Genomic DNA, 27,663 nt, shown 5'->3' with positions numbered 1-27,663 from the left:
CACAATGCCCCTGTCTCAATGAGCGAGTGCCATGTCCAGGGATTGACCCATATTGGAGTGATGATACAGAAAACACTGTTGTAATTCCTCTCTCAGGGGATAATGATGATGAATACACTTATAAAGCTAGAAACCTGTCTATTATATGAATTCAATGTGATTGATTTATTCCCCTCGGATGATTGTATCAATGATTAGGCAAAGAATGCATTGATGAATCAATCCAGCCAAATCAGGTCTTGGCTGAGCTCGTTGATAGTTCCCATGTTTCTTTCCACTATAAAACGATGAACATTCCCCACGTGCAGGTAGTCTATCTTCTTCTTCTTGTAAAAACAGACATATTTTTCTTCTTCTTGTGATTGATTCGTCAACCTGATTCATCTTCAGTGCTCGTGCCTTACGTTGGACCCGCCACTAGGGGCGACAAAATTAACGTTCGTTTTCCTCACTAACTTTTACAAGCAAGTTATTGGATTGTGAAAGTAACGTAAGTGAAGCCAATAATGTTGCTCTAAATCTATTTAAAATGTGCTATGAAAGTTTAAATGGCAAGCTATTGTGTATAATAACTTTAACTGTGTGTTATTTTGACATGTAATTTGTACAACCACTTTATGTTATAGCTAACGTTTGAATAGCATTAGCCACATGCTACAAGGCCTCTCATCCTCGTGTTTTCCTGATGGCTAAAACGGGAAACCACTAGTAAGGAGTTCACGTTGAATAGCTAGACGTCGACACATAGTAGCGAAGTTGTTGTGGTAGCTAGTAGTACAACGACTAAACATGTAATGTAATGTTAACCTAGCAAGAGTGTCGTCAAAAAAAACGTTTGTTTTTCTATCTGGTGGTGTCGTAGTTACCCATCTAAATACAACATCAAAATACACATGAAGATGCCTCAAAAAAAAGTGCTGCCTGCTCAGCGACTTGCCAGTCAACGTCCGGACTATAGTAGTTCCTCGTTCAACAGTTTTATTTTTGGCGTAACGTTAGTGGTTAAATCACACATGTATTGTAAATACCACACATTGAATATAGCTAGATATAGCTACATTTGACTGTAACGTTGATGTTATTAGTAAGTTATCAGATATACTAACTTGTCAATATTGCACACTGGTCTACTTTTACTGGCTTGCAGAGTCCCACAACTGGGTCGTGGGTCTTTCCAAGCTGTTTGTCTTCATTGTGTTTTGACAGATTGATAGGAAACTATCCCATTTGGTTTGGTTGCAATAAAAGGATGAGGATTGAAGTGTAGGTAACGTTACTTTTCGCAGGTCAGTTTCTTTCATGCGATTGAATAACATTGATGGGTATCTGCAACAGAGAAACTAATCTCAACATGACCAAATGTTAGATCAGATAAAACATTTATCAGTGAGTCCAGATGTCAAACCCCTCTTAATGTTAGTGACTAATCGTTACTTTGGCTTTAATCCCATACTTTGTAATTTCATATCCACGGTGGTAACGTTAATATCCAGTGGCAACCAGCTTTCATGTCCAATATTTCAGCTGTCAACTTGCATGGCTCTTCCTTTGTTTGGAAAAGCAATAGCTAAGGGAGTCAGTTAAGACGAGACACCCTTCCTCCAACCCTGCCCATGTCAGTCAAACAGCTGATTATTACACAATGCAGGGCTGTAGTAAACTGGGACATGCCCGGGCATATCCAACTCTAGCGGCCAGCTCAGCACTAAGGGTGGAGGCGGATGCACAGACGCAGGGTGACCGCTAGGTGTGCTCGTCCATATGCTAAAACATGTTACGTGAAGTTAGTTATCTAGTTTCAACCATACGCCGACTGCGCCCAATAGCATCCTGGCGTTAACAGCCGGAGCAGTGCTAGTCCTGACATGTCTCTCTGTGCCTATTTAAATCCGGGGGAGACGGGGGAAGTGGTTCCTAACGCTACCAGCCGAGCTGAAGCACTTTATGTACAGAATATGAAGGGTGTATTATAGCGGGGGTGTATCAAGAACATCTCATTAGTACTTCTATTTATTTAGGTAAACTTGTTTTTGTCTTCCAAAGCTTTACCTTGACATTGTATGTAATTGTATACTTGAAATGAAAATGTATTTTACCTCCTACTCTTCGACAGGTGAGAGACAGAATGGCAGAGAATTGTGAGAGAATGTCAGAATGGCATAGAAGCAGTTCCCAAATAAATACCTTGGACAATGAGAAACTTGTAAGTATCAACTTAAATCTCTGTCTCTCTGTCACACTGTTTAAGTCAGTCATTTGTTTACAGTTACATAGAATGTAAAAAAATAATGTTTTTATGTGCTATATTTCCACAGGTACGACCTAAAGAGAAACTGCGCGTGTTATTGCAGCAGGCAGGTGCAGACAAAGACGTTTTCACCATGAAAGAGGTAAGAAATGACCTGACAGCTTGTTTCCTTATATCCTGCTGATATCGAACCACTAGTCTTTGGCTTAACTTTAGTTAATCAAGATATTGTTGTATGAAACAGACAGAGGAAACCTCTTTAAGATCCTCAATAGACATTATCTCACAGACTTTTCAGTTTCTGTAATTATTTTCTAGCCTCACATTTATTTATTATTTTTTTTTTTTACATTTAAATATTTGATGTGTTGAATTTCCAATTGCAGTATATCTTAGGGTTTACTCCTAGAATAGTGGATATTAGTTCCTAAGGGGGGAAACTCACTCTTAATTTGTCGTTAGCAGCCAAACTACTGGTATATAGATTGTGTAGGTGTTTCTGGATTATTCTCTGCATTGCTAGATTTAAACACTAGTTTCACTATTGATTGTCACTTTCATAAACTAAGCACTGCATACGGTAGATGCTGTCACATACTAGAATGGCTTTTGACTTGGTTCTATTGGTTTCCTATTGATATGCTGTTTTACCTACTTTCGTTGATTGAACTGATTGTAGTGTCTACTAAGCTAGAATACAAATGCACTGTCATTTAAGAGCTATGATTGGCTAGCAGGCAGGGCACCTTGGTTTGAGGACACGTCACACAGCTTTGATGAGACACGTCAGAGGGGGGGGGGGGGTCTGTCTGTGTGAGAGTCTGAGTCATAGAGAGAGACTGGTGATTATCTTAGTTAGAATGTTAGAACTGGTGATTATCTTAGTTAGAATGTTAGAATGTTCAGTCACCTCTTGACCTCTACTCTGACTCACTGGGGTTCTAACGGACCTCTGGAATGTCTAACTAGTCTGGGACCCCGTGTTTGGCTCCTTCCTCTCTGTTGTTCATCAGGGAGACAGAGTTATCTCAGAGAGAGGGAGGCGCTCCTCTGATGCTTTAGTTTATAGAGTGTATGGGAGTTCTGAGCCTTTTACTGGTCCACATTGATTGCTGGAAAATGTGTTTACAGTCTGTGTAATCTGCTTTTATGATAAGGAACTGATGCCTTCATGCCAGTGATCAGTCTATCACAATAGCCTCCTGTCAACTAGAGAAGAATATTGGGTGGAGTCATATACTTCTACCCAGTGCAGTCTGTGTATCAGTTGCCTGTCTAAATTGTGACCCAGAATATTCTGGATCAGTATGGGATGAGGTGTATCGACAGGACTGTCTGGATCAGTATAAGGAGGGAGGGAATCAACTAGACTGAGACAGGACAGTCTGGATCAGTATATGGAGGGAGCGTATCAACTAGACTGAGACAGGACAGTCTGGATCAGTATATGGAGGGAGCGTATCAACTAGACTGAGACAGGACAGTCTGGATCAGTATATGGAGGGAGCGTATCAACTAGACTGAGACAGGACAGTCTGGATCAGTATATGAAGGGTATCAACTAGACTGAGACAGGACTGTCTGGATCAGTATATGGAGGGTATCAACTAGACTGAGACAGGACTGTCTGGATCAGTATATGGAGTGTATCAACTAGACTGAGACAGGACTGTCTGGATCAGTATATGGAGGGTATCAACTAGACTGAGACAGGACTGTCTGGATCAGTATATGGAGGGAGGGTATCAACTAGACTGAGACAGGACTGTCTGGATCAGTATATGGAGGGTGTCAACTAGACTGAGACAGGACTGTCTGGATCAGTATATGGAGGGTATCAACTAGACTGAGACAGAACTGTCTGGATCAGTATATGGAGGGTATCAACTAGACTGAGACAGAACTGTCTGGATCAGTATATGGAGGGTATCAACTAGACTGAGACAGAACTATTGTTGGTGCAGTCTTATCCTGAGACATTCCCAGGCTTCTTCTCTTGACCCCTGCCTGTACCCCCTGTTACTCTCTCTCTCCTCTTGACCCCTGCCTGTATCCCCTGTTACTCTCTCCTCTTGACCCCTGCCTGTATCCTGTTTCTCTCTCTCTCCTCTTGACACCCTGCCTGTATCCTGTTACTCTCTCTCTCCTCTTGACCCCTGCCTGTATCCTGTTTCTCTCTCTCCTCTTGACCCCTGCCTGTATCCTGTTTCTCTCTCTCTCCTCTTGACCCCTGCCTGTATCCCCTGTTACTCTCTCTCTCCTCTTGACCCCTGCCTGTACCCCCTGTTACTCTCTCTCTCTCTCCTCTTGACCCCTGCCTGTATCCCCTGTTACTCTCTCTCCTCTTGACCCCTGCCTGTATCCTGTTTATCTCTCTCTCTCGTGTGTGTTGTGCTGTGGTGTTGACCTCTGACCCCTGTGCTGTCTAATTTGTCAGGTGATATTCTACCTGGGCCAGTACATCATGAAGAAACAGCTTTATGACATGAAGCAGCAACACATAGTGCACTGTGCTGACGACCCCCTGGGGGCTGTACTGGGAGTGGACAGCTTCTCTGTTAAAGAACCCCGGTGAGGACACACACACTGCACGGTGTGGACATCTTCTCCATCAAAGAGCCGCGCACACACACTCGCACAATAACACACACAGCTTGGGACGGACAATAAACCCCCAACACACACACCCTGTTTGCTCGGCTAACATGCAGGCCTCTAATGCAGTCCTTCTACACAGCATCTAATACAGTCCCTCTACACAGTCTCTAATACAGTCCCTCTACACAGCCTCTAATTCAGCCCTTCTACACTGTCTCTAATACAGCTCCTCTACACAGATGCTAATACAGCTCCTCTGGTTCTCTAATACATAATATGGCCTCTAACTTCTAATACAGACTCTGGCCTCTAATACAGACTCTGGCCTCTAATACAGACTGTTCCTCTAATACAGCTACTCTGGTCCTCTAATACAGCTCCCCTGGTCCTCTAATACAGCTCCCCTGGTCCTCTAATACAGCTCCCCTGGTCCTCTAATACAGCTCCTCTGGCCCCCTAATACAGCTCCTCTGGCCCACTAATACAGCTCCTCTGGCCTCTAATACAGACTCTGGCCTCTAATACAGACTCTGGCCTTTAATCTCTAATACAGACTCTGGTCCTCTAATACAGACTCTGGTCCTCTAATACACACTCTGGTCCTCTAATACACACTCTGGTCCTCTAATACACACTCTGGTCCTCTAATACAGACTCTGGTTCTCTAATACAGACTCTGGCCTCTAACCTCTAATACAGACTCTGGCCTCTAACCTCTAATACAGACTCTGGTCCTCTAATACAGACTCTGTCCTCTAATGCATCTCCTCTAACCTCTAATACAGCCACTTAATATGCTGTCACCTGTTGCATGTGTTGGCTCAGATGTGTGCTGATGATTCAAAAATAAGTTACTGATGAGCAGCCTTCTGTTTGCTAAACAAATCAGAGAAGTCTGATAGTGAAACCGTTTCACTATGCTAACGTTAGCCTTGTGTGTTTTTTTGTCCTTTTTCAGAGTTCTCTTCGCTATGATCACACAAAATCTCCTAGCAGTGAAAAATCAAGGTGCTTTTAACTTTTCTTTCGTCACTTCTATTGTCCTGTAGTTTCTAGTTGATATACATCTCTCTTTTTGAAAGAAAATAACAACATTTGTACGCTAGGCAGTTCAATGTTGCGTTATGTATTGGGCTGATAAGACAAGTGAGGAAGTCCTAGTCTATTCTGATTTTTAAAATGTAGATGTTTCTATTATTTTTTCCTTTTTAGAATCCCAATCTGTCTTCACGGAACCCAGGAGCCAGAGTGAACCGGATAGAGGGCCTAAGGTAAGAAGACCACATAAGAAAGAGCATCTATTCATTGTATTTCTATGGTAGACACATTCAACTAAATGAAGGGAGGTGGGAAACAAGAGCATGTGATTGGTTGAAACATTCCAGTTGGGGGGGGGGGGGGGGCATTGCTATAATGTTGCCGTACTAGATGGCAGCTGTTTTACAAGCTAGAGCACTCAACTTTGCTATTTTGTAATTCTTTAGTCGTAATTATAAAAATAAATTCCCATGAATTGTTTCCGCTGTAATTTATTACAGCCTTTTGAACATCAGTTCCGGCTTCAACTCATCTGCCCTGGGCTCTTTCTGTAAATCCAACTCATCTGCCCTGGGCTCTTTCTGTAAATCCAACTCATCTGCCCTGGGCTCTTTCTGTAAATCCAACTCATCTGCCCTGGGCTCTTTCTGTAAATCCAACTCATCTGCCCTGGGCTCTTTCTGTAAATCCAACTCATCTGCCCTGGGCTCTTTCTGTAAATCCAACTCATCTGCCCTGGGCTCTTTCTGTAAATCCAACTCATCTGCCCTGGGCTCTTTCTGTAAATCCAACTCATCTGCCCTGGGCTCTTTCTGTAAATCCAACTCATCTGCCCTGGGCTCTTTCTGTAAATCCAACTCATCTGCCCTGGGCTCTTTCTGTAAATCCAACTCATCTGCCCTGGGCTCTTTCTGTAAATCCAACTCATCTGCCCTGGGCTCTTTCTGTAAATCCAACTCATCTGCCCTGGGCTCTTTCTGTAAATCCAACTCATCTGCCCTGGGCTCTCTCTGTAAATCCAACTCATCTGCCCTGGGCTCTCTCTGCCCTGGGCTCTTTCTGTAAATCCAACTCATCTGCCCTGGGCTCTTTCTGTAAATCCAACTCATCTGCCCTGGGCTCTTTCTGTAAATCCAACTCATCTGCCCTGGGCTCTTTCTGTAAATCCAACTCATCTGCCCTGGGCTCTTTCTGTAAATCCAACTCATCTGCCCTGGGCTCTTTCTGTAAGTCCAACTCATCTGCCCTGGGCTCTTTCTGTAAATCCAACTCATCTGCCCTGGGCTCTTTCTGTAAATCCAACTCATCTGCCCTGGGCTCTTTCTGTAAATCCAACTCATCTGCCCTGGGCTCTTTCTGTAAATCCAACTCATCTGCCCTGGGCTCTTTCTGTAAATCCAACTCATCTGCCCTGGGCTCTTTCTGTAAATCCAACTCATCTGCCCTGGGCTCTTTCTGTAAATCCAACTCATCTGCCCTGGGCTCTTTCTGTAAATCCAACTCATCTGCCCTGGGCTCTTTCTGTAAATCCAACTCATCTGTCCTGGGCTCTTTCTGTAAATCCAACTCATCTGCCCTGGGCTCTTTCTGTAAATCCAACTCATCTGCCCTGGGCTCTTTCTGTAAATCCAACTCATCTGCCCTGGGCTCTTTCTGTAAATCCAACTCATCTGCCCTGGGCTCTTTCTGTAAATCCAACTCATCTGCCCTGGGCTCTTTCTGTAAATCCAACTCATCTGCCCTGGGCTCTTTCTGTAAATCCAACTCATCTGCCCTGGGCTCTTTCTGTAAATCCAACTCATCTGCCCTGGGCTCTTTCTGTAAATCCAACTCATCTGCCCTGGGCTCTTTCTGTAAATCCAACTCATCTGCCCTGGGCTCTTTCTGTAAATCCAACTCATCTGCCCTGGGCTCTTTCTGTAAATCCAACTCATCTGCCCTGGGCTCTTTCTGTAAATCCAACTCATCTGCCCTGGGCTCTTTCTGTAAATCCAACTCATCTGCCCTGGGCTCTTTCTGTAAATCCAACTCATCTGCCCTGGGCTCTTTCTGTAAATCCAACTCATCTGCCCTGGGCTCTTTCTGTAAATCCAACTCATCTGCCCTGGGCTCTTTCTGTAAATCCAACTCATCTGTCCTGGGCTCTTTCTGTAAATCCAACTCATCTGCCCTGGGCTCTTTCTGTAAATCCAACTCATCTGTCCTGGGCTCTTTCTGTAAATCCAACTCATCTGCCCTGGGCTCTTTCTGTAAATCCAACTCATCTGCCCTGGGCTCTTTCTGTAAATCCAACTCATCTGCCCTGGGCTCTTTCTGTAAATCCAACTCATCTGCCCTGGGCTCTTTCTGTAAATCCAACTCATCTGCCCTGGGCTCTTTCTGTAAATCCAACTCATCTGCCCTGGGCTCTTTCTGTAAATCCAACTCATCTGCCCTGGGCTCTTTCTGTAAATCCAACTCATCTGCCCTGGGCTCTTTCTGTAAATCCAACTCATCTGCCCTGGGCTCTTTCTGTAAATCCAACTCATCTGCCCTGGGCTCTTTCTGTAAATCCAACTCATCTGCCCTGGGCTCTTTCTGTAAATCCAACTCATCTGCCCTGGGCTCTTTCTGTAAATCCAACTCATCTGCCCTGGGCTCTTTCTGTAAATCCAACTCATCTGCCCTGGTCTCCATCTGTAAATCCAACTCATCTGCCCTGGGCTCTTTCTGTAAATCCAACTCATCTGCCCTGGGCTCTTTCTGTAAATCCAACTCATCTGCCCTGGGCTCTTTCTGTAAATCCAACTCATCTGCCCTGGGCTCTTTCTGTAAATCCAACTCATCTGCCCTGGGCTCTTTCTGTAAATCCAACTCATCTGCCCTGGGCTCTCTCTGTAAATCCAACTCATCTGCCCTGGGCTCTCTCTGTAAATCCAACTCATCTGCCCTGGGCTCTTTCTGTAAATCCAACTCATCTGCCCTGGGCTCTTTCTGTAAATCCAACTCATCTGCCCTGGTCTCCATCTGTAAATCCAACTCATCTGCCCTGGGCTCTTTCTGTAAATCCAACTCATCTGCCCTGGGCTCTTTCTGTAAATCCAACTCATCTGCCCTGGGCTCTTTCTGTAAATCCAACTCATCTGCCCTGGGCTCTCTCTGTAAATCCAACTCATCTGCCCTGGGCTCTTTCTGTAAATCCAACCCAATTTTACGGGCTGCCCCTTGAGAAAACTTTTTGGTTTGGCTTTTGTAGCCACTAGTGTTTAACCAGGGCTGGGATCATGTGAATGTTGCATTGACTATACAGTGTGGCTGGTACTGTCTGATACTTGTGAGATCTGTTTAGGACAGTTTGGTACTGTCTGATACTTGTGAGATCTGTTTAGGACCGTTTGGTACTGTCTGATACTTGTGAGATCTGTTTAGGACAGTTTGGTATTGTGAGATCTGTTTAGGACAGTTTGGTACTGTCTGATACTTGTGAGATCTGTTTAGGACCGTTTGGTACTGTCTGATACTTGTGAGATCTGTTTAGGACCGTTTGGTACTGTCTGATACTTGTGAGATCTGTTTAGGACAGTTTGGTACTGTCTGATACTTGTGAGATCTGTTTAGGACCGTTTGGTACTGTCTGATACTTGTGAGATCTGTTTAGGACAGTTTGGTACTGTCTGATACTTGTGAGATCTGTTTAGGACAGTTTGCGGTGGAACGCGTGAAAATTGCATGTACTTTCAGAGTAGTTTGTCGAGCTCGTCATAGGTGGGCTGGTAGCTACTGGTCGCTGGCTATCGACCTGTTGGAGAGCACTGCCCTAGACCCACTCCAAACTGCACACCGCCCCAACCGATGTTCCCTCTGGGTTTTTTTTTATCACTGAGCAAATCTCAGGTCTGATGAGCACAAACTTGAACGTTGTGACAATCCTGTTCCTACTGGATAACTTATTTGTATTGCTTTTAATCTTTTTAATGAATTTATCTTATTAACACTTTGTTCTAGCTAGCTATTTGTGTAGGTAGCTATCAAGTAAACGCAATGACGCTTACTGTAAACATTGAGGCATGCACCTGCTTTAAGTTACAATTTTAACAGTGGCCAAGTAGGCTACTGTGTCTGTTTGATCCTAATGTAGTCCTACCTGAGTGGCCTACCATCAAAAACAATGGAGAAAATTCATCCCATAACATTTTAATATGGAAATAGCTGTTATATCTTTCAGCTGACAGTAGCAGCCAATGTTGTAGTGTTCAACGTAGACCTACATTTCATGAGACTTTTGAAGAGAAAAAAAAAACATGCAGGGCTTGACCTTTAACCTGTTTATGCACTTGTCCTAGAGGACAAGAAGGTGACTGAATATTGTGTTTGATGCAAGAAACCACTTTACAAAATAAAATGCCTTATTATTCCCATACCATTACTACAGAGAATCAGATACATTATACTACCCTCTGCCTATTGGCTACTTAGCTTATTCAAACCTGTCTCAAAATACAATACTGCCCCTTTTAAGACAAATAAAAACTGCTTTTTACCTGACTGGCTTTTTCAAATATGTCTAGAAATGTACACGTTTTGTGCTCTTGTAGGAAGCTATCACTCCCCTAAAGCTGACTACTAATGATCTATAACTGGGCTAATAACTGACTAACTAGAAAATAATATGAACAAATGTGCACAGGTCGGTCTCGCTTTGATCTCAAAACAAGCGCATCTACTCACGACCGCTCATGCTGTAAACACAGTCCAGTTCATCTACTCACGACCGCTCATGCTGTGAACACAGTCCAGTTCATCTACTCACGACCGCTCATGCTGTGAACAGTCCAGTTCATCTACTCACGACCGCTCATGCTGTAAACACAGTCCAGTTCATCTACTCACGACCGCTCATGCTGTAAACACAGTCCAGTGAATGGCACAGATCCATATATGGCAATGGTCTATTTGCATATAGGCCTACTGCAGCTCTGATTGGTTATGGCTCACCGGCCTGAGTCGTGCCTGTCAATGCAACTAGAATCCTACTCATTCTGACCACTTTCTAATTTTCCACTTCTCTTTGGCAGTTGTAAATAAACAGATAGGAATGATTAGTAGCATTTTTAAAATGTAGACTATTTAATAAAAGTAATTGCGAGCACATTAAGATGTTTTGATGGTATTTCAGTCTGCTCAACAGACGTTTCTCACGTCTTTCAATTCTGTATTTCACCACTGCTTTCCCGTAGTTAAACCACGTAAGAGAGCAGCCGAAGTCTTCTGGAAACCTTGGTTTACAACCCGTCTCAAAAATTGTTGTATAGCGGGGTGGGCCACAGTTGCTAAATGAATATAGGGGGAAACACTTCTCCATCACCCTCCATTTTAAAGAGTTACAAACAGACTTGTAAATCAAATCAAATTGTATTGGTCACATACACATATTTAGCAGATGTTATTGCGAGTGTAGTGAAAAATGCTTTGTGAACAAACTAATTGCCTAGCTCTGGGTCACAGACATAAACATACTGGACCTCAAGTTGAACCAACTTTAGTTTTGTTGCAGAGGGATGTTTATACTGGCACGTGTTCCAAAGACTGTCTCCCTTGGAGCTTCTGATGCGGTTTTTCCTGTGATGTCGTTTTAAGTGGTAGCTGTGCCTGAGTGAGTTTTATAGACAGACCCCCCTCGGTGTCCTGGTTCACTGGTTGATTTCTCTTAACGGTTCCTTCTGTTTAATCTGTTTACAGGAGACGGACTCAGACTGTCATTCATCATCTACCTCAGAACGCAGGAGGAGAAGGAGGAGTAGTGACCCTGGTGAGTGTCTGCCTGTCTGTCTGCCTGCCTCTCTCGGTCTGTCTACCTCTCTGCCTGCCTGCCTGCCCCTCTGCCTTCCCCTCTGTCTGCCTGCCTTCCCCTCTGTCAGTCTCCCTTCCCCTCTGTCAGCCTGCCTGCCCCTCTGTCAGCCTGCCTGCCCCTCTGTCAGCCTGCCTGCCTCTGTCTGCCTGCCTGCCTCTGTCTGCCTGCCTCTCTGTCTGCCTGCCTGCCTCTCTGTCTGCCTGCCTGCCTCTCTGTCTGCCTGCCTGCCTCTCTGTCTGCCTGCCTGCCTGCCCCTCTGCCTTCCCCTCTGTCTGTCTGCCTGCCCCTCTGTCTGTCTGCCTGCCCCTGTCTGTCTGCCTGCCCCTCTGTCTGTTGTTGTAGTACTCCAGCAGTGTGTACATAAACCTACACCTACTAACTACACCAGTCCTGCTCATGTGGATCTGTGCTGTACCTTTTCTCCTGGATAAATACTGTCATGTCAGGCCTCATGGCTTCATGTGTTGCACAGTCAAGTCTGTTGGGGAAGCAAAGACCGAGTTCTGGAATGAATAGAACCCCAGTCCCTTCTAATGGTTCCGTAGGAACACTCTGGTCTGGAGGCTGTGGAGAATGCATCTAAGCATAGAACCCCAGTCCCTTCTAATGGTTCCGTAGGAACACTCTGGTCTGGAGGCTGTGGAGAATGCATCAAAGCATAGAACCCCAGTCCCTTCTAATGGTTCTGTAGGAACACTCTGGTCTGGAGGCTGTGGAGAATGCATCTAAGCATAGAACCCCAGTCCCTTCTAATGGTTCTGTAGGAACACTCTGGTCTGGAGGCTGTGGAGAATGTTTTCAGATGACTTCTCTTCACAATGAGTCTCTTCAGGCCCAAAAAGCAGCCTGACGGCCTCCACACACACACAGACACCACAAAGACACGCCTGTTTCCCTGTTTCCTAACGGACCAGGGGAGAATCCCCAACAGTCCTAGTCTGATGGATTGAAACGGACCATTTTTTAAAGGACTGGGGTTTTATTGCTCTTAGCTACTGGTCGTACCTCAGGGCCCAGTACACAACATATAAACAAATCCTCCATGTCTTGTGAACATCACATATTCATTGTCATCAAGGGAGAAACAGCTTTGTTGAAGACTTGTCCGTATTATTTCTATATGTGATCGGATGCACAATATGCTTCTCTAGTTTACCGTCGGAGGAGAAATGGCTTATTGGAAATAAATTGTTAAAAGTAAAACCACTGCTCAGACCCTCTCTGTTCTATTCCAGAGGGGACGTCGTCGACACAAGAGGAGGACGGGTGTGAGTCCAGGAAGAGACATAGGTCAGACAGCTTGTCTCTGACCTTTGATGACAGCATGTCCTGGTATGTGATTGGAGGCCTGAGACGAGACCGGAGGAGCAGCGAGTCTTCAGTCTCACACAGTAACGCTGTGAGTAGCCTCCTGTAACTCTGTGGGGGAGCCTCCTGTGACTCTGTGGGGGAGCCTCCTGTGACTCTGTGGGGGAGCCTCCTGTGACTCTGTGGGGGAGCCTCCCGTAACTCTGTGGGTCAGCCTCCCGTGACTCTGTGGGTCAGCCTCCTGTGACTCTGTGGGTCAGCCTCCTGTAACTCTGTGGGTCAGCCTCCTGTAACTCTGTGGGGGAGCCTCCTGTGACTCTGTGGGTCAGCCTCCTGTAACTCTGTGGGGGATCCTCCTGTAACTCTGTGGGGGATCCTCCTGTAACTCTGTGTGGGATCCTCCTGTAACTCTGTGGGGGAGCCTCCTGTAACTCTGTGGGGGGATCCTCCTGTGACTCTGTGGGGGGATCCTCCTGTGACTCTGTGGGGGAGCCTCCTGTAACACTGTGGGGGAGCCTCCTGTAACTGTGGGGGAGCCTCCTGTAACTCTGTGGGGGAGCCTCCTGTGACTCTGTGGGGGAGCCTCCTGTAACTCTGTGGGGGGATCCTCCTGTGACTCTGTGGGGGAGCCTCCTGTAACTCTGTGGGGGATCCTCCTGTAACTCTGTGGGGGATCCTCCTGTAACTCTGTGTGGGATCCTCCTGTAACTCTGTGTGGGATCCTCCTGTAACTCTGTGTGGGATCCTCCTGTAACTCTGTGGGGGAGCCTCCTGTAACTCTGTGGGGGAGCCTCCTGTAACTCTGTGGGGGAGCCTCCTGTAACTCTGTGGGGGAGCCTCCTGTAACTCTGTGGGGGAGCCTACTGCAGTACAACTATTTACCCTGTCAGACTGTAGTTCCACCAATCCTAAATAAAAGGAGGGTGAGATCCTAAACTAGATCCTAAACTGGGCTACAACATTATGCAGATGAAGGAATGGGATTATTAATTCCTACACATTCAGACGAAATGTTTCACATCTAGTGTGTGACATCGGTTTGTTCAGTACTTTAGATTCTGAGTAAAAAAAATGATGATTGTAATTTGTGAATCTTATCGGCAGCTGTGTAAGTCCCATGTTACTGAGCTCTCTCTCTCTCGTCTCTCTCAACAGGAAGTAGGTTCATTGGTCAGTGACGCGTGTGACGATGTTTTGAGCCAGGATCTGGGCTCAGACTCTGATAACTTCAGCGTGGAGTTTGAGGTGGAGTCCATCGACTCGGACGCCTACAGCGATCCCGAAGAGGCTTCAGTGTCTGGCGAGGACGAGGTCTCGGCTCACTGTCTTTTCAACTGTGTGTATGTGTGTGTGTGTGTTTCCGCTGCATTTATTTAGCTGTGGTGCACCACCACACCAACAAAATGCGGACCTTTTTGATGGTTCTAAAATTATCACCGGGGGGGGGCATGCTCCCGGACCCCCCCCGAGGAAACATTGGTATGTGTGTGTGTGTGTGTGTGTGTCATTTCAAACAGCTCCCTCTAGTGTCCTGGGGTCAAACTGCAGCGGTTGACTCCCTGTGTGTCTGTCGTTCTCTCACAGGTGTATGAAGTCACCATCTTCGAGGCAGAGGACGAGGACTCGTTCGATGACGACACTGAAATCACGGAAGCAGTACGTTTCATATTACCCATAATGGTGTCTGTGGTCTAATCTAGCGGTGGTGTCTGTGGTCTAATCTAGCGGTGGTGTCTGTGGTCTAATCTAGCGGTGGTGCCTGTGGTCTAATCTAGCGGTGGTGTCTGTGGTCTAATCTAGCGGTGGTGTCTGTGGTCTAATCTAGCGGTGGTGCCTGTGGTCTAATCTAGCGGTGGTGCCTGTGGTCTAATCTAGCGGTGGTGCCTGTGGTCTAATCTAGCGGTGGTGCCTGTGGTCTAATCTAGCGGTGGTGCCTGTGGTCTAATCTAGCGGTGGTGCCTGTGGTCTAATCTAGCGGTGGTGCCTGTGGTCTAATCTAGCGGTGGTGCCTGTGGTCTAATCTAGCGGTGGTGCCTGTGGTCTAATCTAGCGGTGGTGCCTGTGGTCTAATCTAGCGGTGGTGTCTGTGGTCTAATCTAGCGGTGGTGCCTGTGGTCTAATCTAGCGGTGGTGCCTGTGGTCTAATCTAGCGGTGGTGTCTGTGGTCTAATCTAGCGGTGGTGCCTGTGGTCTAATCTAGCGGTGGTGTCTGTGGTCTAATCTAGCGGTTTTGTCTAATCTAGCAATGGTGCCTGTGGTCTAATCTAGTGGTGCTGTGGTCTAATCTAGTGGTGCTGTGGTCTAATCTAGTGGTGCTGTGGTCTAATCTAGCGGTGGTGTCTGTGGTCTAATCTAGCGGTGTTGCCTGTGGTCTAATCTAGCGGTGGTGTCTGTGGTCTAATCTAGCGGTGGTGTCTGTGGTCTAATCTAGTGGTGCTGTGGTCTAATCTAGTGGTGCTGTGGTCTAATCTAGCGGTGGTGTCTGTGGTCTAATCTAGCGGTGGTGTCTGTGGTCTAATCTAGCGGTGGTGTCTGTGGTCTAATCTAGTGGTGCTGTGGTCTAATCTAGCGGTGGTGTCTGTGGTCTAATCTAGCGGTGGTGTCTGTGGTCTAATCTAACGGTGATGTCTAATCTAGCGGTGGTGCCTGTGGTCTAATCTAGCGGTGGTGCCTGTGGTCTAATCTAGCGGTGGTGCCTGTGGTCTAATCTAGCGGTGGTGCCTGTGGTCTAATCTAGCGGTGGTGTCTGTGGTCTAATCTAGTGGTGGTGCCTGTGGTCTAATCTAGCGGTGGTGTCTGTGGTCTAATCTAGCGGTGGTGTCTGGTCTAATCTAGTGGTGCTGTGGTCTAATCTAGCGGTGGTGTCTGTGGTCTAATCTAGCGGTGGTGCTGTGGTCTAATCTAGCGGTGGTGTCTGTGGTCTAATCTAGCGGTGGTGCCTGTGGTCTAATCTAGCGGTGGTGTCTGTGGTCTAATCTAGCGGTGGTGTCTGTGGTCTAATCTAGCGGTGGTGCCTGTGGTCTAATCTAGCGGTGGTGCCTGTGGTCTAATCTAGCGGTGGTGCCTGTGGTCTAATCTAGCGGTGGTGCCTGTGGTCTAATCTAGCGGTGGTGCCTGTGGTCTAATCTAGCGGTGGTGCCTGTGGTCTAATCTAGCGGTGGTGCCTGTGGTCTAATCTAGCGGTGGTGCCTGTGGTCTAATCTAGCGGTGGTGCCTGTGGTCTAATCTAGCGGTGGTGCCTGTGGTCTAATCTAGCGGTGGTGCCTGTGGTCTAATCTAGCGGTGGTGTCTGTGGTCTAATCTAGCGGTGGTGTCTGTGGTCTAATCTAGCGGTGGTGCCTGTGGTCTAATCTAGCGGTGGTGTCTGTGGTCTAATCTAGCGGTGGTGCCTGTGGTCTAATCTAGCGGTGGTGTCTGTGGTCTAATCTAGCGGTTTTGTCTAATCTAGCAATGGTGCCTGTGGTCTAATCTAGTGGTGCTGTGGTCTAATCTAGTGGTGCTGTGGTCTAATCTAGCGGTGGTGTCTGTGGTCTAATCTAGCGGTGGTGTCTGTGGTCTAATCTAACGGTGTTGCCTGTGGTCTAATCTAGCGGTGGTGTCTGTGGTCTAATCTAGCGGTGGTGTCTGTGGTCTAATCTAGCGGTGGTGTCTGTGGTCTAATCTAGTGGTGCTGTGGTCTAATCTAGTGGTGCTGTGGTCTAATCTAGCGGTGGTGTCTGTGGTCTAATCTAGCGGTGGTGTCTGTGGTCTAATCTAGCGGTGGTGTCTGTGGTCTAATCTAGCGGTGGTGTCTGTGGTCTAATCTAGTGGTGCTGTGGTCTAATCTAGCGGTGGTGTCTGTGGTCTAATCTAGCGGTGGTGTCTGTGGTCTAATCTAACGGTGATGTCTAATCTAGCGGTGGTGCCTGTGGTCTAATCTAGCGGTGGTGCCTGTGGTCTAATCTAGCGGTGGTGCCTGTGGTCTAATCTAGCGGTGGTGCCTGTGGTCTAATCTAGCGGTGGTGTCTGTGGTCTAATCTAGTGGTGGTGCCTGTGGTCTAATCTAGCGGTGGTGTCTGTGGTCTAATCTAGCGGTGGTGTCTGGTCTAATCTAGTGGTGCTGTGGTCTAATCTAGCGGTGGTGTCTGTGGTCTAATCTAGCGGTGGTGCTGTGGTCTAATCTAGCGGTGGTGCCTGTGGTCTAATCTAGCGGTGGTGCCTGTGGTCTAATCTAGCGGTGGTGTCTGTGGTCTAATCTAGTGGTGGTGCTGTGGTCTAATCTAGTGGTGCTGTGGTCTAATCTAGTGGTGCTTTGGTCTAATCTAGTTGTGTTGTCTAATCTAGCGGTTGTGCCTGTAGTCTAATCTAGTGGTGCTGTGGTCTAATCTAGCGGTGCTGTGGTCTAATCTAGCGGTGTTGTGGTCTAATCTAGCGGTGCTGTGGTCTAATCTAGCGGTGGTGTCTGTGGTCTAATCTAGCGGTGGTGTCTGTGGTCTAATCTAGCGGTGGTGTCTGTGGTCTAATCTAGCGGTGGTGTCTGTGGTCTAATCTAGCGGTGGTGCCTGTGGTCTAATCTAGCGGTGGTGCCTGTGGTCTAATCTAGCGGTGGTGCCTGTGGTCTAATCTAGCGGTGGTGTCGGTGGTCTAATCTAGCGGTGGTGTCGGTGGTCTAATCTAGCGGTGGTGTCTGTGGTCTAATCTAGCGGTGGTGTCTGTGGTCTAATCTAGCGGTGGTGTCTGTGGTCTAATCTAGCGGTGGTGTCTGTGGTCTAATCTAGCGGTGGTGTCTGTGGTCTAATCTAGCGGTGGTGTCTGTGGTCTAATCTGGTGGTGTCTGTGGTCTAATCTAGTGCTGGTGTGGTCTAATCTAGTGCTGGTGTGGTCTAATCTAGCGGTGGTGTCTGTGGTCTAATCTAGTGCTGGTGTGGTCTAATCTAGCGATGGTGTGGTCTAATCTAGCGATGGTGTCTGTGGTCTAATCTAGTGGTGCTGTGGTCTAATCTAGTGCTGGTGTGGTCTAATCTAGTGCTGGTGTGGTCTAATCTAGTGCTGGTGTGGTCTAATCTAGCGGTGGTGTCTGTGGTCTAATCTAGTGCTGGTGTGGTCTAATCTAGCGATGGTGTGGTCTAATCTAGCGATGGTGTCTGTGGTCTAATCTAGTGGTGCTGTGGTCTAATCTAGTGCTGGTGTGGTCTAATCTAGTGCTGGTGTGGTCTAATCTAGCGATGGTGTGGTCTAATCTAGTGGTGTTGTTTCAGGACTACTGGAAGTGCTCAAAGTGTGAGGAGTTGAACCCTCCCCTCCCCCGAAACTGCAACCGCTGCTGGACGCTAAGAATGGACTGGTTTCCCGATTCTGACAGCAACTCTGCTGCCCCCAACCTCAAACCCTTACCCCCCAAGCCTACCCTAGCCCCGACAGAGCCTGACGAGACCGAAGGTCTGGATGTCCCAGACGGGAAGAGAGCCAAGTCGCCCCTTCCCCTCCTCAAAGACTCCCAGGAATTGATGTCCGTCTCTGGCCCCGATTCCCAAGACTCGGCCTGCTCCTCCCAGCCCTCCACCTCTTCTTCGAACTCCAACGGCGTGGGCTCAGGCTCGTCCTCTAGCGCCCCCTTCAGTCAAGAAGTGATGGCACCAGACTTGGAGCGTTTCAACAGCCTGGAGGCTCACCTCCCCGCCAGCTGCCTGGAGCCCTGCGTCATCTGTCAGACCAGGCCCAAGAACGGCTGCATCGTACACGGACGCACAGGGCACCTCATGGCCTGTTACACCTGCGCCAGGAAACTGAAGAAGAGGAACAAGCTGTGTCCCGTCTGCAGGCAGCCGATCCAGTCTGTCGTCTTAATTTATCTCAGCTGAGGACGGCTATCGGCTAGACTGTGCATTCCAAATAAGCAGTCTATTCCCTTATGTAAGTGCACTACTCTCAACCATGGTCTCAATAGGACTCTGGTCTAACGTAGTGCACTATATAGGGAGTAGGGTGTAACCCTTAGCTACACAACTCCCTGTTCCTCAAAAACAACTTAAATCCTGAATGAATAAATAATGTTTTAATTTTGTTTATTTGGAAGTGATTTTATTTATGAACAAGAGTTTGTTGACTCTATTAAACAAGGTGCCTGTTGTTGTTGTTATTGTTGTGTTGATTTGGGATTGATTTATAGTGTTCAGTCAAATAGCCTTTCTAGTTTTTCAAATGGATCAAATTCTCTTAGTGGTGAAATATTCAATATATTTTATTAAATAAAGAATGTCTAGCAAATTAACAGAGATGTACATTGGTTTTTCTTAGTTTATTTTCACCTCGTCTTCCCTCAATTCTACACAGATGATAGTGTTTTATATAATTGTATCGATAATGACATGGGGTTTAAACTACGTGAAAGTCAAATGTCTCAATAAAGTTCACCGGTAGAAAGAGACGTTTGTTGTTGACTCCGTCGACAAGAGAGCGAGTGGTTGCCAGGACGACGACTTTTCATTTAAATCTTCAGGAAACATGTCTCAACCTGTCCTCTCGTCTAGCCCCATCCATATCTATTGCCCCTGGTGACAACTTGCCCCCCCCCCCAGTCATTAGGGTAACCTATTCCCGTTTCTAGTGCACAACTATAAACCAGGGCCCATGGGGAGCCATTTGGGCCACAAGATGACACTAAAACACTGCTCCTTTCTCAAGTCTCAACTCAGGCAAGACGACTAACTGAAGTTTGTAACATTTAAGGCTGTTGTTTATGCCATTGGAGTGCTGAAGAGACATTTAAGGCTGTTATTCCATTGGAGTGCTGAAGAGACATTTTGAACGATATTAAACCCAGGTTTTGATTTATATGGGCTAACATGTATTTGGTTTTGTTATATAAATATTCATACACATAGCTCATATAAACAAAGACATTCCGTCATAAGAACACCCAGCCATAAGACTGACCCCCTCTTCCTTATATAAACACACATCTCATCTCCCTCTAACTGGCCGGTCCCAAGAGCAAAGAACTTTTGCTGTGCACCAATGGGGCCCGCTCTGGCTAGAGCAAGGCCCGCCTCCAACCCTCCGACCAGTCAAGAAGACCGAAACGACAAGACTCCACCTACTTTATTCTATGTATAAAAATGTATGTAACCATTGTATAGGCCTCTTTTTCACCTGGCTCCTTGCACGTAAAACTGCGGGACAAGATATCTCTGACTCATTAAAACTGTCTTTTGTTACAACTGAAATCCACTCTGTCCAGCGTCCGTGATTTGGTCTCAACTCTCCAGTATTTGAACACTAACAGAATTGGTAGCAGAGTTTGGTTGTTCTTGAATTCGATCTATTATAAGTTAGTGTGAGAGGACGAGACTGATCACGGCTAAAAAATCAGACGGAAGAGTGACTTCCCCAGCCATTCATCTTGCCTCAGGAAATCTGATCGGAGCGCTCTATATAAAGGTGAGCAGAGCCCGTTATATCGAAATCTGCATATTGTATTATAGCCTAAACCAAATTTTGATCAGAAAGTACTGGGCGTGAGTATGAATCGGTGCCCAAATTTTTTACATAAGAACCTAAGACATTGATTAAAGATATCTTGTTTTGTAAAAAAAATATATATATATATTCTTATTAATGGGCCTATACTCAGTTATTTTAATAGGAATGTGTGAATTGTGATTGACCAATGTGTTAAATTCCTCCAGGGACCCTATTTGTTCTGAAATCTGCATAGAAAACTGTCCTAATTATATATGTATTGGGTTGTGTATAGAGGTGACGTTAAATAGTGGCTGTGTTTTAACACGTAATGGACACAATTATGGATGTTGGAAATTCAATGAGAATTTCATACGAATGAATGAATTATAGATGAACCGAATCTGCAAGTAAGGTCTTGTGGAGGTGTGGTTATAGATGAACCGAATCTGCAAGTAAGGTCTTGTGGAGGTGTGGTTATAGATGAACCGAATCTGCAAGTAAGGTCTTGTGGAGGTGTGGTTATAGATGAACCGAATCTGCAAGTAAGGTCTTGTGGAGGTGTGGTTATAGTTTAATGATAGATGAACCGAATCTGCAAGTAAAAATTTCCTATTTTGATACGTTCTGTACTATCGAATAAGGTATTGTGGAGGTGTGGTTATAGTTGAATGATAGATGAACCGGATCTGCAAGTAAAATCTCCTGTTGATACATATAACATCGAATAGGTCTTGTGGAGGTGTGGTTGGATTGAATGAATCTGCATGAAAAATGCCCTATTAAAAAAGCTGTGTATTATTTAATAGGTTTTGTAAGAGGTGTAGTCGAGTAGATACAGGATATGTAAGTTTGGCCTTCCACTAGACAGAGATCGGGAATGATGTGGCTATTGCACATCAAACAATAAACATAAGATGAACCAGAGTTGACATTCCATGATTTGGAGATGGGGGAAATTAAATTGAAAGAAACGTTTGTCGCGGAGTAGGTTGGGATACGTAACTGGGCTATTAGGCACACGTGCTGAAAGACAAAGCCACCTTAGTATCGAATGGCCGTGCAACTTTGACAGCAGCCGGGCTGGAATACTGATTTTCGTTTTTTTTTCATTCCTGTTGATATTGCCTAAAGTTTAAAATTATTCTGACAATTGCTATAGAATCGCTGGAATTTACTGATATAAGTTCATAAAGGAACTTACTGAATTGTTTCTAGAAAGTATTTAAATAAGCCGCCGAGCTTAGTACAGACTTTGTTTGACAGACGCTAAAAGCTACACACTGATTTTTGGGTTTCTCTATTCTATCCATATTTCCTAAAGATATATAATTATTCTGACAATTGCTATAGAATCGCTCGAATTTACTGATATAAGTTCATAAAGGAATTTACTGAATTGTTTACAGAAAGTATTTAAATAATTCACTGAACAACTCTTGGTTGTCTAGACATTCTATCTATATTTCCTAAAGAGCTAGAATTACTCTGAAAATTGTTATAGAACCGCATATATTCACTGATATATTGTTCCAAAAGGAAATCGCATAATCATTTATAGAAAATACCTAAACGAATCGCTGAACAAATTCAAATAAAATACCGGTGAAATACACACGTGGCGGGCGTCACATACTGATAACCCCCTTTGTCTCGACCAGGGACAGGCTAAGCATACAACGATAGAAATAAACACCACATAGTAAGGATTGAATATACCTAAATAACGCAGTATACACATTATCAGACGAACTAGATAAAATGTCTGCAGCTACCACGCCCAAACTAAAATTCAATGATTATTTAGATCAGAGTATGATTGATAGAGCGGGAGGTAAAAAACAGTATGGGAAAGTGGAGAAAGTGTGGAAAGGATTACGGATAAGATGGACACAAGCAGGTTATTTTAGCGGAGGACCACCTACAGGGGGGAAACTCCAAGATATGCAGACAGAATTAGAGGACGCAGTAGAGCATGCAAAAGCGAGTGAGGCGGAGAGAAACAACATACACAGGTTCAAAAAAGTAGGTACAAGAGAGAGAGAGAGAGCAGAGGGGGAGCTCAAGATAGGTACATGGGCCATACAGGAGAGTAGGAGGGTGTTGCCCAAAAACACACCAGACATGATGGGCGTGGCTATTGTGGCGTTGGGGGATGTTAAAGCTCCGCCTGAGAACTTGCCCACGGCTCCCCCTGTGGCCGTTTCTCCCTCACTATATCCACAATTGACAATGGAGGCAGTTCAGCCCCAGCCATACTCAAAGGGACAAAATCACCGGAGCCCGTCACACAACCCATTCCTGCCCAGGGCACCTCCCACAATACAGGCTCCAGTTCTGAGAATAGACCAAGGGGAGTTAAAAGGGGAAATTACCCTGGGGATAACGGCTGGCCATATGGTATGTGAACAGTTCGAAACTGGGATTCCAGGAGCAGGAGACCTCCCCCAGGAACGGAGGCCGCAATGCTCCTCTGTGAACTCTCTCACCTCTGAAACCAGAGGACACTTACAAACAAGATTAGATTCAAACCACTTCTATCAGACGGATAGGGAGGACTGTCATCAGAACATGGATATCGAAAACGAAGAAGAAATTGACATGGTGCTCACCCCAGCTCCGATGGGAGCTCCAAACGTGACTAAGATGCAGGAGCTGCTGAAATCATCAATAGCTCGAGCTAAGGAACTCAGGGAGCTAATAGCTAACCAAGATAACAACAGAGAGGGAGCCTACCGTGTGGAAGGCATAATGAGAGGAACAGTAACCAAAGTTACCGAATCAATGGGGTCCGAAACACTCCGTCGGTCCTCCAGAATTGCTGATAGAAGAGAGCGAGAGCAGGAGATGGCAGGACAGTACCCCCTGCGACCGACACCAGGTGATGCACACACTGTGGAGTACCAGCCCTGGAAAATGACTGATTTAACAACACTGATGGGACAGATGCCTAGCCTACATGGAGGAGCTTCAGCGTGGCTACTTCAACTGCAGACACTTACCTCAGGCCTGCAACTCTGCCTAGGAGACATGAAAGCACTTCTAGCAAGAGCCACCGACCACGAAACCATGGAGGCCCTCATGACAGCAGCTGACCTTGGATGGCGGGCCCCAACACTGCCCATAGACCACTTCCGTACCAGATTATGGGAAGTTCTACGGAGAGCATACCCTACAGAAAGAAACCATGCCACCTTATCCTCCTTTACAATCAACCCAGGTGAGCAACCTGCAGCATACCTGGACAGGGCTAAGACCACATGGAGATCGGTCCACGAAGAACCATTCGATCACACTGATACCACACTCAGCATGTGGAAGGAAATGGTGGTCAACGGGTGTCCTGGAGATGTTAAAACCAAACTCAGAGGAACGGTAGGGTTGATTGCACTTCCTCTGACCCAATTCAATACGCATGTGCACCACCATGTGACCCAGCACAACAAGGAAAGAGGGGGTGCTGAGAGCCAGGTGCAGTCCCTCCAGGTACAACTCCTGAAACTCCAATTGAAGGAAGCACAACAAGGAGAAAAACCCAAGAAACAGATGGTGGCGGAAGAAACGAAGGAGCCGGGAACCGAAACAGACATCTCCCAAATAGTGGCCCAGACTGTCGCTCAGATGATCCAACAGCAGGCAGCCTCACTCACGGCCACTAGGGGGGCCCAACCACCCCAATACCCTCCCCCACAGCAGTATATCCTGCAACAACAACACCCAGTATGGGCTCGACGGGGTCCCTACACTGGACAACACAGAGGGGGAAACTACCAGTGTTTTAACTGCGGAATTACCGGTCATTTTGCCAGAGATTGCATGAAACCACTCTCCCCGCAGCAACAGCAATGGAGAGCAAGAGGAAGTGGGGGAAACCCACCTCTGCAACATCAGCAACCAGGACCCACACCCATGCATCAGCAACAGCCAGCATACAACCACCCAGAATCTAGCCACATGCAGCAGGAGCAGCAAGATTACAACCAACCCTCCCACTTCAACACCTGATCACCCAGTAAGAATGATGAGGATGCCACTCCTGCCGATGACCACACTGTCTGAAGCCCAAGAAGTGTACTAGCTAAAATGCCTACCCACAGGGCCTGCCACCCCTCACATCCAGTTTAAGTTCAACCAACTGAAAGCTCAAATCTACACTCTGCACCCATATAAGACTCCCCAAGCTGAGATCCATTGCACACTCAATGCAACAGAAACTGATGACTGCCTCTACACTGCAGACTGGGACGAAGACATGATGCACCTGACCCCACCTATCAGGTGTTGTACCATTGGGTGTGGCCCAGAGGGGGTGGCAGCACCGGTCATCCTACGATCAAGGAACCTCCATGCACCCCTGGCCTGGACGGCTGAAGCATCAACAGCCATAGCATTCCTGAAAACAGATCTATCAGCGGCAGCAGCTCTGACTGCACCTGACTACAAGAACAAGTTCCATTTGGATGTTTCTGGAAGGGAAGGATTCACCTCATCCGTCCTATTCCAGAAACAAGAGGGGGAGAGAAGGGTCTTGATGTACTACTCTTCAAACTTGACCACATTGAGGTAGGACAGTCAACATGCTCCAGATACGTTGCTGCAGTAGCAAAAGCTATTGAAAAAAACAGCTCACCTCGTGATGTCACCCTTCAATCAGCCATCATCCCTCAACCAGCATCGGCCAAATTAGCTGAAATCATCGGATTGACGCAGGTCCTCATCAGAGGAAAAGGAAAGACTGAATATCTATACAGACTCAGCCCATGCCCATGAAGCAGGCCACACTGATGGACCCAGAACTTTTATGAGGAACACATGGCCCCACACACGAAGGCAAACTAAAGACCCTCCAAAAAGGCCTCGCACATCTGGTGGCACCCTCACATAAAAAATATGACTGACTTATTTTATGACGATGATTTATTTTGTGACGAATGCAATGGTTGTGACAGACACAACCCAAAGAAACCATATCAAACACCAATGGGCTCATACGTAATACCTAATGCATGTTTTCAGGATATTAGTATAGACTACACCGACATGGGCCCCGAAAATTTATCTAAAGGCAAACTCTATCTCCTAGTCATAGTAGATAGGTTCTCCAAATGGGTAGAGGCAATAATAACAAAAGGGGAGGATGCTAGGTCAGTCTTTAAGTGGCTACAAACCAAACTAATACCCAGGTATGGCATCCCAAGACAAATCAAATTTCACAAATGGCTCACATTTAACAAACACCTGAGACAGGTGGAAGAAAGATTTGGCATAACCCACAGATTTGGATCTGTGTACAGGCCCCAATCCCAAAATCTGGTGGAACGTCAAACCAAAAGCAAAAGCTAAGATGGCTAAAGTATGTGCCTCATGGGATAATGACTGGTAGAGTCATGCATGGTCCACCAAGGGAGGGAGGTCATATGCCCGCCCTTGATGTACAACAAATTGTAATGTCTAATTATGTGAAAAAACTGACGGTTCTCTCTGCAGCACTCTCTACCCAGGTTCACAAGGTCCAGGAGGGGGAGCTGCCGGGGGACACGCCACTACTGAAGGTAAAGGTTGGTGACGGGGTGAGGGTTACAGTCCACAAGAGAAAGTGGCTGGAACCCAGGTGGACTGGACCGTACGAAGTGAAGGAGGTTACTTCACACTCAGTCCAGGTCAAAGGTAAATCAGGCACACCTTGACACCGCCTTACACATTGCACCCCAGCCCCAATTCCTTCTAGAACACTGACTGAAGTCAGAGCTGATTTGAGCGGCCTAAATTCGATTCCAAATGAAGACACTCCTTCCTCAGGTGATGCGGCATCAAACTCCGCCTCCCCTGAGAAGGGAACCTCGCCCAGTTAGAGGGAAATTTCTCCCTCTCTGGGTGAGGCTGGGGATATCTGGTCCCTTATTTGTGATATTCATACTGATATTTGGAGTAACCCTAGGACTTTCACATGGTTAATTGAACAACTATTTCACCCTGCCACATCACATACACCAACCCCTACACATGTCCCTAACTCCTTTCCTGATATCACTCCCTCCAATCACTCCCGTCCCAAACGTAGCACTACACCTACAGACCCACCATGCAAACCAGACAAGGTTAGGAGCACCACCTTATGTATACCCACGATTGCAACCGCCACCTTTATGCTATAGTTTTCACGTCTAATAGACGTGAAGAGGGGGATTTGTTATATAAATATTCATACACATAGCTCATATAAACAAAGACATTCCGTCATAAGAACACATACACCCAGCCATAAGACTGACCCCCTCTTCCTTATATAAACACACATCTCATCTCCCTCTAACTGGCCGGTCCCAAGAGCAAAGAACTTTTGCTGTGCACCAATGGGGCCCGCTCTGGCTAGAGCAAGGCCCGCCTCCAACCCTCCGACCAGTCAAGAAGACCGAAACGACAAGACTCCACCTACTTTATTCTATGTATAAAAATGTATGTAACCATTGTATAGGCCTCTTTTTCACCTGGCTCCTTGACGAGTTATGTGAACTAGGTCCGTGCACGTAAAACTGCGGGACAAGATATCTCTGACTCATTAAAACTGTCTTTTGTTACAACTGAAATCCACTCTGTCCAGCGTCCGTGATTTGGTCTCAACTCTCCAGTATTTGAACACTAACAGTTTGCTGTGATTCTAGTTCATTTAACCCTGTTTTTGGTAGTTAAACCTTCCCCTACCTGACAAGCCTCCAATCTAGTACTAAACCTTCCTCCACCTGACAAGCCTCCAATCTAGTACTAAACCTTCCCCTACCTGACAAGCCTCCAATCTAGTACTAAACCTTCCCCTACCTGACAAGCCTCCAATCTAGTACTAAACCTTCCTCCACCTGACAAGCCTCCAATCTAGTACTAAACCTTCCCCTACCTGACAAGCCTCCAATCTAGTACTAAACCTTCCCCCACCTGACAAGCCTCCAATCTAGTACTTCTAGCTATAATGGATTTCCCCTCCACAGTGATCTTAGTCTGGGTTGTCATGGTTTCCCCTTCACAGTGATCTTAGTCTGGGTTGTCATGGCTTTCCCCTCCACAGTGATCTTAGTGTTGGTTGTCATGGCTTTCCCCTCCACAGTGATCTTAGTCTGGGTTGTCATGGCTTTCCCCTTCACAGTGATCTTAGTCTGGGTTGTCATGGCTTTCCCCTTCACAGTGATCTTAGTCTGGGTTGTCATGG

The 27,663-nt window shown here is 46.3% G+C and overlaps 3 protein-coding genes across 5 annotated transcripts in view; 1 reads left to right on the top strand and 2 right to left on the bottom strand.

The window, feature by feature from the left end:
* Positions 1–27,663, bottom strand: part of LOC139392874 (beta-2-microglobulin-like) — a 613,933-nt gene that overhangs the window by 303,646 nt on the left and 282,624 nt on the right. The gene's annotated exons all lie outside the window — the stretch shown is intronic.
* Positions 437–19,410, top strand: LOC139392860 (E3 ubiquitin-protein ligase Mdm2-like). 3 transcript variants are annotated; one of them, XM_071141172.1, is made up of 11 exons: positions 437–490; positions 2,114–2,203; positions 2,316–2,390; positions 4,686–4,819; positions 5,805–5,854; positions 6,059–6,117; positions 11,603–11,672; positions 12,950–13,113; positions 14,178–14,333; positions 14,607–14,678; positions 18,260–19,410. In XM_071141172.1, the coding sequence occupies exons 2-11, from the start codon at positions 2,126–2,128 to the stop codon at positions 18,860–18,862; spliced, it is 1,461 nt and encodes a 486-aa protein (XP_070997273.1). In that variant the 5' UTR covers positions 437–490; positions 2,114–2,125; the 3' UTR covers positions 18,863–19,410. The 3 variants fall into 3 exon arrangements, with proteins under 3 accessions (XP_070997273.1, XP_070997275.1, XP_070997274.1); XM_071141174.1 differs by lacking the exon at positions 437–490 and adding an exon at positions 1,897–2,018; XM_071141173.1 differs by lacking the exon at positions 437–490 and adding an exon at positions 1,940–2,000.
* LOC139392878 (beta-2-microglobulin-like) overlaps positions 22,826–27,663 on the bottom strand; it is a 321,541-nt gene continuing 316,703 nt past the window's right edge. Inside the window, exon 5 of the transcript XR_011629742.1 lies at positions 22,826–22,837. The gene's annotated coding sequence lies outside the window, so the exon portion shown is untranslated. The remainder of the gene's footprint in view (positions 22,838–27,663) is intronic.

The sequence above is a fragment of the Oncorhynchus clarkii genome, chromosome 33 (assembly GCF_045791955.1).
Source record: "Oncorhynchus clarkii lewisi isolate Uvic-CL-2024 chromosome 33, UVic_Ocla_1.0, whole genome shotgun sequence".
NCBI lineage: Eukaryota > Metazoa > Chordata > Actinopteri > Salmoniformes > Salmonidae > Oncorhynchus > Oncorhynchus clarkii.
This window is presented reverse-complemented; position numbering and strand designations above follow the sequence as displayed.